Source organism: Polistes dominula, unplaced genomic scaffold (genome assembly GCF_049000335.1).
Source record: "Polistes dominula isolate Pdom_NZ unplaced genomic scaffold, Pdom_raw_medaka contig_373, whole genome shotgun sequence".
NCBI lineage: Eukaryota > Metazoa > Arthropoda > Insecta > Hymenoptera > Vespidae > Polistes > Polistes dominula.
The window spans coordinates 871,787-887,649 of record NW_028300899.1 but is presented as its reverse complement, the minus strand read 5'-3'; the positions used below and the strand labels follow the sequence as shown (position 1 = coordinate 887,649).

At 32.2% G+C, this 15,863-nt stretch overlaps 1 protein-coding gene across 4 annotated transcripts in view; it reads right to left on the bottom strand.

Annotated features, from left to right (window-relative positions):
- Invadolysin (leishmanolysin-like peptidase, invadolysin) overlaps window positions 1–15,863 on the bottom strand; it is a 274,537-nt gene that overhangs the window by 52,851 nt on the left and 205,823 nt on the right. For all 4 annotated transcript variants that reach the window (XM_015317771.2, XM_089179320.1, XM_089179322.1 and 1 more), the window contains one exon: window positions 892–922. In XM_015317771.2, the coding sequence (XP_015173257.1) occupies window positions 892–922 (31 nt within the window). The remainder of the gene's footprint in view (window positions 1–891; window positions 923–15,863) is intronic.

The following is a 15,863-nucleotide window of genomic DNA, read 5'->3' as shown; positions in this document are numbered from 1 at the left end:
ATAAAAGAAAGAAATTTGTAATCGATTAGTATGTAAGATTCGTGATTAGAGTAATTACGTGTACAAATTGGAAGGGGGATACTAGTATCATAATATTTATATTAAGTTAACGATGCTTGTTCGTATTTCGAAAGGTAGCATAAACGGACGATCTCCGATTGAAACGCGGCCAGTAATTTCCGGTTATTTGGCGCATACGGTTATGATCAGAATAATGTGCTGCTGCTATTACTGATGGTAGTGGTCGTGGTTGTTGCTGTGCATTAGGTTAACGGCCATGATGCCAATAAACATTTGATACAATGAAGCGAAGCGCCATTTATTCCAATGCAATTTATTTCCATTCGATACATGCGTGTTCTTCATTGATACGGGAAAAATGAGCAGAAAATTTCGACTGAGAGTGAAAAAACAAAAAAAATAACAAAAAGGTTTATTTTACGATCTCAAGTAAACAACAAACAAAGATGACGCTTTCATCGATATTATTTTACTCGTTTGATGATCGATGATGATAGCCTAGTTTCTTTTTTACGAAGAACGAGTAATGTCTACTTCGATGCATGAGTGTTTGAATTGCTGTTAATATGAGCTTGACAATTTTTAAGTGGAGTAAAAAAAAAAAAGAACATGGGATGTACAGACAAGTTGACACTTAAAAGAAAGTATATTTAAGAGTTCATTTGGCTGTAAAACGTTGTAAACAATTATTTACAAAATGGTTTGAATTTGAATTGTCAAAAAGAAAATTAATTAATTTATTACGTGTAGAAATTTGATATTTATTCAAGGCACCAAATTCATTTTTAAATTCAATAATGCAATTAAAAAAAAAAACAAAGAATAGTTTAATTATGTGTGTGTGTGAGTTTGAAGATATTAATTACTTACATTAATAAGATCCAATTTTTCGTCATCCAATCTGTAACAAAAATAAAACACACAACGTATGAGCAAAGTAATCTGAAATCGATGCTAGAGGAAAACTACGTTCAAAGAGATTTCGAGAAGGAAGGAAGGAAGGAAGGAAGGAAGAGAAAATTGGTGTTCGAAATGTAACGTAATAACGTTAAGTTTTGCTAACATACATGGGGACTCTTACTTGAAAATCCTACCTGAGCGAGGATAAAAGCAGGACCGTTTTGGTGCTCTAGCGTTAACCAGCCAATTTCGAAAGTTCGTGGTGAATCAACGGACAAACTAATTTACCAACTAATTTTCGAAATAGGAATTCCAAATGAGAAGGTCGCGTTCTCAGTGCAAGGATACCTGGTACACTCAGAAAATGACTTTTCAGAGACAAGTTATGTTCTGACCCTTTCAACTCTTATACGATGATCTTTTACGATGCGTGACATCTGCGTTTATTATCGTCAAGTGGAATCGATTATTTGATATTATCTTATATCTTAACAACTATACGTTCATATCAAAACGAAACAAGTATATCTAGATGAAAAAATATCATGAAAAAAAAAATATAATATAAATTTATTATTTTGAATTATAATTTTACCTATAGTGTTAATAATTAAAATCTCATGATTATTTATTTAACGAAAATATTTTACTAACACTTATATCAGTTTTCTACAAGTAGATATATCATTCATCATGTTTTTCGTATCGATGAATTTAAATTATTGTATTATTTAATAATAAAAATAAATCGAAGAACAGATTTAATTGGATATAGTCAATCACATAAGTGATCGATCTAACGATAATAAGAAACCAATGTTTATGATCTTACTCGATCAGTTTGTTAGCAGTTTCTTGGTTTATTCCCCGAAGTAGGAAATTAGTTTGGTATCGGCTGATACCATAATACTGTCGATTTATTTGAGCTTGATCTCGAGAGGCTACCACCCTCGACAGTTGCTAATCAAGACAAATGACGTCTGACTAAAGCAAATCGTTTCTTCCTCATCTAACCCTTCCTTACTCCTTCGTTCGTTCTCGATGAGGCGGTTTCCGTCTTAAACAACTAATGCCTCGATTAACATTTTAATTATATCGCAGGAGACACGAAAGTTCCAGAGAACGTTTCGTAAGCCTTAACGAGGGAAGAAGATTAGAGTGTCGTTAGGGTAGGCAAGCCTATCTTCTACTTCATCCATTCCCTCTCTCTTTTTCTCTCTCTCTCTCTCTCTCACACTCTCACTTATAACACCTCCTCTCTAACCCATCTTATTCCATCCACCCACTACCTTAAAGTCGTCCGCGAATCTAATTTGAGCTTAACGTAGCGCGATATGAGTCCCCGGGAATAATTTGTCGTTGCTCCTTACGTCAGGTAGAACGAAGTTTACGAATAACTTTTCGTAAGAACCCTTAAAGAATTCTACAAATTCGGTTTAAAGTTAACGAGAAGGGCTTGAAAAATTTCATCTAACTCGATCGATGTTATTTACGGGGTTTCTTTTATGGTTTATTATACAATAATATTTGGTATAATTAAAAATTTAATTATTCATATGAATAATATTATATATGTATATATGTAAATATAAACGTTGTATTATTTAAGTATTATAAATTGTATTAAATGTATAACAATATCTATATTACAAAACTTTTATTGCCTGTGTTACAAGTGTCGCAGCATACAACAAAGGCCCTTCTTACAAAAAACCCATTCAATAAAAATACTTGATCGATAAAAAAATGTTTATTTCTAAAATTTATTTAAAAAATAAAAAAAAAATTATTCTCGAAGGTTTGAAACTGTTCATCAATCCATCCACATGCACGTATTTACGTCAAAATTTATTTATATCGTAAAAAAAAAAAAAAAAACGAATGATAAATTAATATCTATGTTTGAAAATAATATTTTCTTATCTAAATGTATGCACGTATAATTTTGTGCACAAAAAAAGGGGGTATGCATCATTTTTTGTTTTTCTTTTTTTGTTTTTATATTGCTAAGGAATTAATCCCCTTTAGAAATCTTGTTGCTTTTATAAGACGGAAAATGTTTTTATGGTAAATACGAAAGGACGATTATTCTAATGCACATGACAGAGACAAATCACTTAATATTCGTCATACGCGTCATACTCATGATATATTAGAATCCGTTAAAGTGGAGCTCCGCGTTCGATGCGTTAGCCGCAACTCGAATACATATGAACTATATGTATATACATATACATACATACATACATCTATTATATATATATAATATGTGTAAATATATATATATACATATGTATAGGTAAACTGTATGGAGTGACGTACCTGCCTTCCCTACAGGTTAAACGGATAATCGAAATTGGCCTTAATCGTCGCTCGAATATTCGCAGGTACGGTTTAATAGCTTCGCGATGGATAATGCCAAAGTGCATGCATGCCTTGTCTGCTGTAAAAGTGATCAGATTGAACTAAATTATCTACTTATTGATTCTCTTCCTTCCTTGCTTGCTTGCTTGCTTGTTTGTTTGTTTATTTGCATGTTTGTTGGCTCTGAATAACTAAAGATAAAGAGAGTTTAATAATAATTTCAACAAACTGAGTTTAATATACGAACGAGAAACGAGAAAGATGTATTTACATATTAGAAATTTTGTGGGAATATATGAGTACATCGATAATCGAATTTATCCGTTTAATTTTCCTCTCTCTCTCTCTCTCTCTCTCATTTTTTATTTTTTCTGTTTTTTTTTGTTGTTGTTCTGTTTTCATTGTTTTTCCCAATTGAAAGCTCGTTCGAGGAAAGTTAAATAAAATTCTTCAAAGTCCTTCTGTTTTTTTTTTTTAAATGAAAAAAAAAAGAAAAATAATTTCATTTTTCGATTTCATTATGTTTCATTCGTTTTATATTGATGATAATTTGATAAAACAGAAATACTTTGGGGGAAAAAGAAAAAAAAACTATGAATGTTTAAAAAGCAAAATATTTTAACTATTGTTATAGAATAATTTTCATTTGCAAAAAAATTTCATCTTCACGAACGAAGCAGCAAATATTTTTAGAATAAGTTTTAAATGTGTGAATATAAATTATTTTTACAAATATTTCATATATTAAGAATAATTAAATAAAATCAGAAATATTTGATAAAAGCATGAATAATATTGTAAGATAAAATAATTTCATTATTGTTAGAGAGAATAATTTTTTAATTGATAAAATAATGAAATATGCGTGAACACACAACACACGAATGAATGTGTGAATATTTTCGTAGATGTCAAAGGTAAATTTTTACAAGGTCCGTTCAGAAGTGTAGATTTTAAACTTAGAACTATAAGTGCACGCTTAAGGTACACATTGAAAAGAAATGGGTCGTTCTTGGTTTAGACGAGGTATAAAGTAACTAGAAAAGCTGGCTTACCTTATGCGAGCTCATTTTCTCTGTTATAAAAGCGAACGATGGATAGAAAGATAACTCTGTCCATCCTAAGAATATATATCTTGCCGATGGTAGAGATATAATATCCTAGAGTAGACGTGATTTTAAAGTAAATCTTTTCTTCCGTTGAAATTGTCGCGAACGAACGAACGAACGAACGAACGAACGAACGAACGAACGAACGAACGAGAAAGCTTAGATAAACTCTCACTACGTTCAAAGAATATTTTCAATTAAAATTCCCTTTAATTCTTCTATTTTGATTTTCCCCTTAATTTCTTCCGTATAGAATAGAAAAAGCGTGAATTTTCTAAACGCGAACTCAAATTTCAAACACGAACGCTCAAAATATGATAGAAATTACGTAACAAACCAAATTTAATTTTGATCTTCTTTTTCTCATTTTTTCTTATAGTTACGATCTTTCTATCCCCTCCATCACATACGTTTCCCCTTCCACTTAATCTCGACCCATTCTCAAATGTACAGAAGTTTTTTCTCCCGAGCCATTCTCGTCCTCTACCAGCCAAGCAATTTGCAGTTTTGCTGGCTGGTGATTAAGATGCTTAATCTGTAAGCGAGCAAATGGTCTCTACCTAGCGCACAACCCACCTCTTTCTCTTTATCCTTCTCCATGTTTTTCTTGGTAAGGCTTGAAAGTTAAAAAAAAGAAAAGAAAAAAAAAAAAAAAGAAACTTCAGAGTTTGAGAAATTTAGCCCCATTTTATCCTTTTTACGATTCTAGTTTTAATTCGATGTACGTATATATGTATCTACGTATAAATATAACTACTTACGTTTGAAAACACGCGATGATGATGGTAATAAAACGTTTTAAAATAATTGCACTTTTTTTTTGGAAAGAGCAAAGAAAAACAAAAAGTATTATAACATTTTTTATTTTTATAATCATGAAAACGTGCGTGTAGTAATTATCAAAGCTTTTTTTCTTTCTAAACATTTATTTATTCTCGCGTTCATTTAGACCAACTATCTATTTATGATATTGTAAGTTGGTTAATTAATTTGTAAGTTATACCTTTTGTCATAGTTATGAGGTTTTGATCATCACGATCAATTAATTCATCCATAAGATATTTATCGTTTATGCAATTTTCATTTTAACCTTGCGTCTCTCTCTTTCTTTTTGCTTTTAGACTAATTATCGCACTCTCTTTATAAAGTGTTCGAATAATTTTGACCAATAGCGTAAATTCATAATATACTGTTGTCACAATTATGGAATCGTGGTTATCATTTATTTAACAATCGATTGATCAATACAATTTTTCACGGTTATATAATTTTATATTATTTTTATCTTTTTTTATCTTTTATCTTGCATCTATTTATTCCTCTCTCTCTCTCTCTCTTTGCTTTTACGGTTAATTATCGTACTCTCTTCTGGTCTCTCGTAATTATCCTAAGTCAACGAAGTCACGAACACGTTGTTGTAGTAGAGTCAATTTTCAAGATAGACGACGACGACGACTACGACGAAGATGACGAAGATGACGAAGATGAGAACGCGTTAAAAGGGCTTCACGGTTAATTTATCGTCTTTATGGCTAGCTTCTGCTATATAAGAGTTGCTTTTCAACGTAGACCATGCTCGTTACTAAATTAACGATTGATTACCACTGAACGGTTTATGGATAGCTAATGCAAATATTGCCCTAATAACGTGGCTACTAATGAGCATAGTGCTATATATTAAAGTTAAGGGTGAACGTGCGTTAATCGTCGTGAACCCCGTTTACTTCGTGTCAACGATCCACTATATTATTTGTCAACGTTTTCATCGTTTTAATCAAGTTAACCAACTGTCCAATTATTATTATTTTATTTCATTTCAATATCCTTTATTTCTATTATTGTCTTAATACAAATTTATTTGATATTTGTATTATAACCAAAAAAAAAAGAAAAAAGAAAGAAAGAATAATTAGAATATTAATTTGTAATTGATTTAAATTCTAAATTAAATTATAAATATAAAAAATTATTATATGTAATATTATATTTATAACAACATGTATCGTTAATTATATTAAAAAAAAAATAATACAAGATATTGTCTTTTTATTTTTTTTTTTAGCGTACAAAAATCACTCGTTAAAATTATTTCGATCGTATTTAAAAAGACTTGGTATATTCTGTTGTTAATTTGTAGTCTAATTATTCATCATTATCATTTTCTACTTTTGAAAGAAGAAATGAAAATAAAGGTAAATGAAAGGTAATTAGATGTCTCGAATTACGAAGATATAGGTATAAGGTTGGTAGTTAGGTAAAGGTACACACACGACGTGACGTCTATTACTGAAATCAGTCATCATTTTAGGTAACATAACGACGATAGTATGAGAGAGAGAGAGAGAGAGAGAGAGAGAGAGATAGAAGAGGTGATGCTAATGTTCCACAAGCTGGCTGCTATGTACGTACGTTAATAGTAAGAGAGAGTAGTATTATTAATGATAGTCATACTCCGACCGAGACCCATCTTTCACCTTCGTCAATGTACTATTACTACTACCAAACCTATTCGTCCTGCTTATTGTTCCATGAGAAAAAGAATGCTACGACTAAAGACACCTATGTATGGGCATTAACCTTCTTTCTTTCTCTTTCTCTCTTTACAAGGAAATAGAAGAATGAATATTTAATCGGCAACAAAGTTTTACCATCTACGTTAACACATTGCCAGCCGGCGACTTAAGATACATTTAAAGTCTGAGCGCCCGGCAACGTGTCGGTCACTTAATGATATAACAAATGAAGATCGGCGTAACCATGGCAAGTAAATACAAATTGATGTGTATGACACTCATACCAACAAAAAAAAAATCCACATCATCGTGGGGCAGCTACTCAAGCGACAAAATCAAAAACTCGCGTTTTCGCAGGACCGGAATTCTGTCGATGTCGCAAACAAAACAAAAACAAGATCGTTATCGACGATATTTATATTGCAAATGTGAATTTATATATGTATTATAATAATGATTAGGAGTGGTACTTTTGGCGTATATATGTGTAGAAGTGTGTATGTATGAATGAATGTTTATCGAAGGAAAATGACGTAATGTTTGACGGTACTGTGTGCACCGGTAACAACAGGAAGATATATATATATATATATATATATATATATATATATATATATATATATATATAGATAAAAGAAAAGAAAAAAAAATAAATAAATGTAGAGTATCGAGCTAGGTGAGACAGAGAATAGAGTAATTTAATAATGCCGGAGGCGATGACGACGACCCGACCAACCTTAACGACGAACTTTTCCAAGCTTTTAAACGCGATAATAACGTGGCGTCGCGTCCTTATGCTTCTGAAAATTCCAACACCGATAACACGGACGATACGATAACGACTGGAATGCTTCCTCGAAATGACGACGTTTCGTTATAGTACTCGAGATTGCTTACGTTTCAACTTACGTACCAAATGATATCTGTAATAAAAACTGCATTTTTTAAATAATACATATTTAAAATGAAACAACGTTTATTAATCATTTTTTTTTGTTTTTTAATCAATTAAACTGCTTTCAACGTGTGTATACACAAAAATTACACAACTATGATTTCGGTGTATTCGACGTGTATATACTCGATGTGTAATATTACAAATTATCCATTTATTCATAATTTTCTTTCATTAAATTATTCTTATTTACGAGTTAGATTATTTGTCGATAATGTTGTTACAATTTTTTAATAACAATAATCTTGTCAACGATGAATTATGAATTTTTTTTTTCTTATAGTATAAAATAAGTAAAATACTTTATTGTTTCGCTTGACTCTTTTTTTTTCCGTAAAAATTAATAACAAAAGCATTTAGCTTGCATTTATCATTTGCTTGATTTTAATTATGCATCCCAAAGAAGAGATTTTTCAGACTAAATTCCACAGTTAACTGGTTGAATATCAAATCATAATTTTTTATATTTTATAAACGATCAGAATAAAAGAATCGTTTCTTCCATTGCAAACGGATATTACCGAGGAAATTAATTCTACAAACGAGAGAATTGTAAAGATATCAAACGATTCTTTCATTTCAATCGAGAATAAAAACTCGATAGTTGAAACTCTGAGATTCCGAATGAAAGAAAAGAGAAAAAGAGAAAGTGAGAGAAAGAAAGAAAGAGAAAGAAAGAAAGAAAGAAAGAAAGAAAGAAAATAAAAATGAGCAAACTTTTCGACCGGTAGACGTATTAATCAATCTTAATGCAGTAAGTACGCATAATTAACTTTGTGTTCATTAATCATACAGTGCGACGGACTAATACAAGAATATATATTTTTTTTTCTTCCTTCTATTCTTTCCGCTAGAGGAAAATAAAAATTTTTCATCATATATATATATATCCTATTTTTTTTTGATATTTTTTTCTATTACTCTCGCGGATCGATTGGAAACAAACGTGAGTAGTATCGAATCGTGCCAATTAATTCGCTGCAAAATTGTTCGACATATCGGTTGAAATTTCAAATAAATCAGTGGAATAAAAAGTAAAGCTGATATATTATTCCTATCTCTCTCTCTTTCTCTTTCTTTTTCTTTTTCTCTCTTTGAAGATTACCTGATTACCAAAAAAAGAAAAAGAAAAAAGGAAAGGATTGGAAGAAAAAGAGGAGGAAGGGAATTAAATTAAGGAAATGGTTTAATTTCGAAAAACAATTATTCGATAATGTCGATCGATTATGTAGAACTATCGGAAAGTACTATCTTTCTCTCTCTCTCTCTCTCTCTCTATTTCTATTTTTATTTTTTACTATAACCGAACACATAGTTAAAATTCTCCAATAAGAAACTAAACGTTTGTTTCTTTTGTTATTTTTCTCACAGCTACTTGAGTATCCCTCTATAAATATTGATAAGATATGCGAAATACAAGTCCTTGGAATAGTCGTAGATATATCTATATGTATATTTTATATATATAGAAGTGTTAGAATACGTATGTTTGTCTGTGTGTGTGTACATACGCACGTTAGTGGAAGCTTAAGTATGAGTTATGGCGCATGCCGGCTACGAGGAGAACCCGGACGGTTGCTGGTGGTTAATTATACGGTGGGATTAGCTTGGCCGGCACCACCGCAAACCCACCCCTATAATTTTCTCGAGGGTTCAAATTCGAGCGTAAAGCGAGCTAGCTCTCTTGCCCGAAGCTGCTGTGTGCTCGAAAGGGAAACGAGCGAACGTGAGAGGGATGAAAGGAGATAGGGAACAGTTGGACAGCAAGGCTTTGCGTGAGATAGAACATCCGGATTGAGCTCGTGTTACGCCTTTGCACCGTCTATTTGCCATCTATTACAATTCGGCCATGTCGAATTTAGCTTTCGATTCCTATATATCCCCCCCACCCCTAACTATCCTTTTGTCCTCTTGTTTTTTGTTTTTCCTAATTTATTTCGACCGAGATTCTTCACCGCAAATTGTTGTTGCTTATAGACATTTTCGTGTCAAAGGGATTCATTGTTTCGAAAGTATTTTCTTCATTTTTATCTTTGCTAATAAAAATATTCTTTTTTTTTTTTTAATTAACCGTATTAGTAATTAAAACAGTGGACTGAGTTATTGATTTGAATTAATATATAGTACATTAAACAAATATTTGTAAAAATCAATGAATATATTAAAACTAGATTTACGGATGTTTTGTTCATTATTTTTTAATGATTTAATAACATTGTTTGAATGAAGGGTTGAGTAAAGAAATGGAACTAATATTTACGTATATTTCATTACGTAACTAAAAACCAATATAAGTTTTAAAAAAATAGTATTTAAATTTTATAAATATATAATAATCAAATGTTCAATGAGTCAAATTGGCTCAATTCGTAAATCTAGTGTTAATAATAATTTATATTTTAGTTATGTGTGTGCGTATATGTGTATATTGTATATGCTTAAAACACATTTAATTAAGATATAGCTCATGTACTTACTTTTATAATACGAGATTAAGAAAACTACGTAAAATTGTCTGTATAATTGTCATAGAATGGCAACAGTTGTTACCTTGATAACCGTTCAAAAGCAACTACTAATATCTTTGTAAAAGATCGTTCTCCTTTCATAGATCATTTCTTCGAATTAACAATAATAATAATAAAGATTCTGACTGTTTGTATACATTTAATGAGAACAACGTTGGTCTGACGCAAATGAACGAGTAAAATGAATAAATCCTTCTTCTCGGTTCATAAATTTAATCGTAAAATAAGAAAGATAATAAATAAAAGAAATCGATTGGAAGGACAAAATAAACGAGGAGATGTTAGATGAAAGGTCATACGAAAATACAGATATAGTTATTAGTATTTTAAAGATCGTTCTTGATTTTAAACGGAAAACGTGAAGAGGGAAAAAGCTTACAGTTCGTTACACCAAGTGTCTTCGTTGATTAAATTTTCCTTTGTTGACTCGATTTAACGAATCTTGGCTTGAAATTTAACGCGATGAGAAGAAGAGATATAACGCATAAGTAGCCAAGAAATCTTTTAACCGCGCATTCTAAAGATTCAATCGTTTCTACCGTCTCTTTTTATTTTTCCACTCGATTACGAGAATTCTCAGTGTGAGAAAAACTACGTTTGGATTTTATTGCTATTCTCATCTCTTCAGACCACTTTTTCTTTCTTCTTCTTATTTTTTTTTTTGTTTTATTTTAAATTGCGTACTCATCTATTCACGTCTTTCTCTCTTTTTCTTTTTTCTTCTTAATCCTTTTATCCAGATGTATTTTTTGTTTGAATCGAATATCAGTGTCATATCGTCTATTTCGATCGTGTGGAAATATTTTCGATGATTCCTTAACTAGAATTTGACTTTGCTAATTTAGTTGGCAACGAAGATCAGAATTTGGGATTAGAATTATCATCCTAATGATAGTGAGATCGCTCGGGGAATCCAGGCATTAAACTGTACTTAAGATCTTAATTCTCTCTCTCTCTCTCTATCTCTCTCTCTCTTGCTCATTCTAAGACGCGCGGGAACATGTTAAATATTTAAATACGGATTTGAGATCTTGAATACTCTTCTCCGTGTCTCTCTTTCTACTTCTCTCTCTCTCTCTCTCTCTTTCTGTCTCCTTCTCGAAAATAGTCATGGATTTTACTTCAAATGTTATTCGAAAATTAACTCGAAACAAAATAATAATGGTATGTGTGTGTGTGTGTGTGTTTGTGTGTATGATTAGAGAATAAAATTGAAATAGTAGAGACGTTTTTTAGACTCATTTTGGAATGTCGAGACTTGCAGCAACACGCGCGTAAGGAACGACAGATATTGCTTTTCCGTAATGCCGTAAATTCATGCTAGTCTCGTATTAATGCTCGGTGCCGGTGTCGTCACGAAAAGGAACGCACGAAATTTCCTCCCTGTCTCCGGTAAATCGTTACTCATTTCCTCTTTCCTTCCAACGATACGATACGATTCTTGATTTCCTATTTCTGTCCCATTTTATTTTTTTTTTGTCGCTTATATTTCATTCAACGAAATCTAATCACTTATCTACCATCTCGATGACGTGAATATTTTAATAAGATATTTTTATATTTTATAATAAATTCATTCTTTTCTAATATCTAGATATAAATCTATAATAGAATCTATCTATTAGCTATCTATAAGCTATATAGAATCTATGTTTAATCTTTACCTAAGACCATTTTCATAATTACGAGCAAAACATGTCAACACATATATAAATATATAGACGCACATATAGATGCACATATATAGATGCAAGTGAGGAAGTATGGCTTCCTTCCTATTATTTTCCTTCTCTTGTTTTTTTTTCTCCCTCTTTTGTTTTTTATTTTCCTCTCATTCGGATATCGGTGAAAAGTTTTGGCTGCCGACGTCAAGTCGTGCAAGCAGCACACCGGAACGCTCCATGGTACCGATGCCAGTTGAAATACGCCCGTGAGACAACGGCTGCTCGTATAAGTTTAATCCTCCACGACAACGACGACAACGACGACAACGACGACGACGACGACGACGACGACGACGACGACGACGACGACGACGACGACGACATAGCCCGCTGGGAGAACCGAATCCTTCTCAATTCTCCCCTTCTACTCTTATAACCGTACTTCACTTCCTTTTTGTCCCTTTTCTGCAGTTGACCTCGCCATATTTCTCTCTTTCTCTCTATCCCGCTTTTTCACTCTCATCTTTCTTCTCCTAATTTTCCATCTTGTATATATATCTATATCTATGTATACGTGTATGTGTGTAAGTATGTATGTAATACATATATATGTGTGTATGAGTATATTTCTTTCTTCATTCTTTCTTTGCGATGTAATAAACCGTTCCGATCCAAGATCCTTATCATTCTTTTTTCCCTTTACTTTCTTCTTCACGTTTATTCGTTCGTTCATTCGTTGGTTGGTTGGTTGGTTGGTTGGTTGGTTCGTACGTTCTATTTTTATTTTAATTCCGTCACGACGATCATATAAAGGCAATCGCAATCACGTAGAATTTAAAGCGCTTCAGGGCCTCTCTTTCGATCTCGCGAACGAAAAGGTTTTAGCCTTTGTGCACAAACGAACGGTATTCGTCGAACGTGGCTGGACTTTCGACCGAATGACGAAAAGCCACGAGCTACGCTAACTCTTCTCTATTTCTATCTATCTATCTATCTATCTATCTATCTATCTATCTATCTATCTATCTATCTATCTTTTAATTCTACTCACGCATTCCTTCCTTGTTCTCTCTGTAACTTTTCTCGTACAATTCTACTATTTCATTTCGTCAAGAATCGAATAAAATAATTTTAGACTAGATCTTCTTTGATACTATTATTACGTTTTTTTTTTTTTTATTAATTCGAGAATTTCATTCAATTTTCTTTATGATTAAATTGAAAACTGATTAGGACTAATAAAAAACGTAGAATGAATTTTCGAATGATTAGATACTTCAAACGAGCGTAGACGAGAAAAAAAAAGAAGCAAACAGGAATAGAGAAAGATGTGAATTTAATTTCACGAATGCGTTTTATTCTCTTTGCAGCACTATGCGTTATACTAATGCAATTTTGAAACGTTACGCGTGCCTTGAATCGTTCGTAAATTTAAACGGTAACGCATCTGACGTAATGAAATTTTGCAGTTAAATCGTACGGATACGGGTGTACAGGTACTTTGTGATAAGTTAACATGTTTATACTGTAATGTATGCGTATTTTTTGTTCTCAGACTGTACGTCTATTCTTTTTCTTTTTTATTGCATTTTAAAATTTTTTGTATTTAAATTTTTCAATTTTTTTTTTTTTTTTCATAAGAAATAAATGAAATAATAATGCGTAGATCATTGCGCGTTACGAATTGTCAAGCTCGACATAAAACAAAGTAACACATCCCTATTTTCGGTTTATTCTGTAAGAATGAGATATCTTCTCAGAAAAATCACTTTCTTCGCACAATTCTACTCTATTTATCTTTCTTAGAGTAGCTCATATTCCTGTTGGAAACTCATTTTATCCAAGAAATAGCTAAACTCATTTATTCCAACATCTCGTCGTATCTTTCTTGAAATTTATTATCACGAATTAAGTACCACACCAAATTATATCAAGATAATCAAATTTACTTAAATTTCTTCAATTGATAATCACAAAAAGAAATTAAACAAATTAAATAATAAAAATAGTAAAAAAAAAAAAAACCGAACAACAGCAATTTTCACGCAATTTTCTTTGTAAAAATGATAATCGTAATTCAGTGAAAAAAAAAAAAAAAAAAAGACAATAAATAAAATCTACCGACGAAAATGATATAAAAAATTTTGATACCGAAAGAATAAGAAAAAAAAAAAAAAATAAAATAAAATAAAAAGAATAAAAATATACGAAAGAGAGAAAGTGCATTTGGTTTCTAGGCACGCGTTAAACAGATTCGGTTAGCAGTAAGGAGGATGGTAGAGAGACAGTTTGAATCTTTGGTGTCTGTCTAGCGACCAAAATTGTGGAATTTCGGAAAGATATGAGTCGCACATGACTTGGTCTTCTCTCTTTCACACACACACACACACAAACACATACATAGAGACAAACATAGGACATAGAAAGCAAGGTGTACACACCGTTTATTTCGTTTCGTATTCCGTCGTCGCCTTCTGTCCAACGATACACCCGACAACGTAATGCTCGAACTTAATCCACATTCTCCGAGGACTCGTGCGTTTCTACGTGCAAGGACCCATTCGCGAACGTCTTTTCTCTATTCTCTCTTACTAACACCACTCATTCTATGTTTCTAGTCTCGCAGTCTTCGTTGTTGTCTTTCCAGAGGAAATTCAATTTACTCCTCCTTCTCTGGGACATTTACGGTAGGTAGACGCACGCCGTTGCTTAGATAGTAAGTAAGAATGAGACAGATATATTGTGTGTGGATTAGTATCGTAAACTATTTCTCTCACGAGTAGGATTAGTCGCGAATTGGTACTTCTAAGAAAGATTTTACAAGATGAATGAAACCTTTGTAGAAAAATAACGTCTTACTGTTAATCAATACAATTAATTCATTAAAAAAAGAAAATTAATTTCAAAGAAAAATAAAATAAGATTTTATTATAAATTTACAGTAATTATTCTAACGAAGTATGAATTAACGAAAAATGAGAATAATTAAAGTACGGGATCGAAATGTTTTTTTGTCATTCTTTAAAATCTCCTTAAACAATTCCATATATTACTTCTAATACATTAAAAATTTATTACAAGAATTTTTATTCTATTTCTATTCAAAAGAATATTCACAATTCAATTAAATATAAAATTAAACTCAAATTAGTTTAGTGCTATAACCGTTGAAAATAGGAAATATGCGTTTGGTTCGATACCTAAGCGCGTTAAAACCATGAAAATTAGTAGATAAATATAATACGGGGAGGGGAGGGGAGGGGAGGGGAGGGGAGGGTAGATACGCATGCCATGGAGAAAATCATAGAGCTGTTTATTATCGATGAAAACGAAATGTGATCCCATCGAAACACGTTACGGTGAAATTCGAACGAGATAACAACGAACGATAAACCTTCCCTGTCTGTTTTCTATCTTTCTTTCTCTCTCTCTCTCTCTCTCTCTCTCTCTCTCCCTCCTACTCCTCTCTTTCCCACTCTCTCTCATACGTTCACTCATCTGCTCTCAATTGCTGCATCCCACAGCTTCCCGGATCGCGCGCACAAATATTCGGCTTTTCTCCGCTCAGTAGCGTAGATCCGATTATAAACCGGCGAGAGCTTTCCGCGGTTGTAATTTTCGCATTAGCACCGAACCGCGACCAACCTAATTCGATGATACTACTATCGTGTACAAGTGCGAGCGCGTACAAGCGTTACTGCAACGATTCGCATATTTGGCGTACCAGAAATATCCTGTGTCCAAAACGACCTTTCGACAAATTCTCCATCTATCCCCTTCACTTCCCTCTAAGCTCACGCAACCTATCA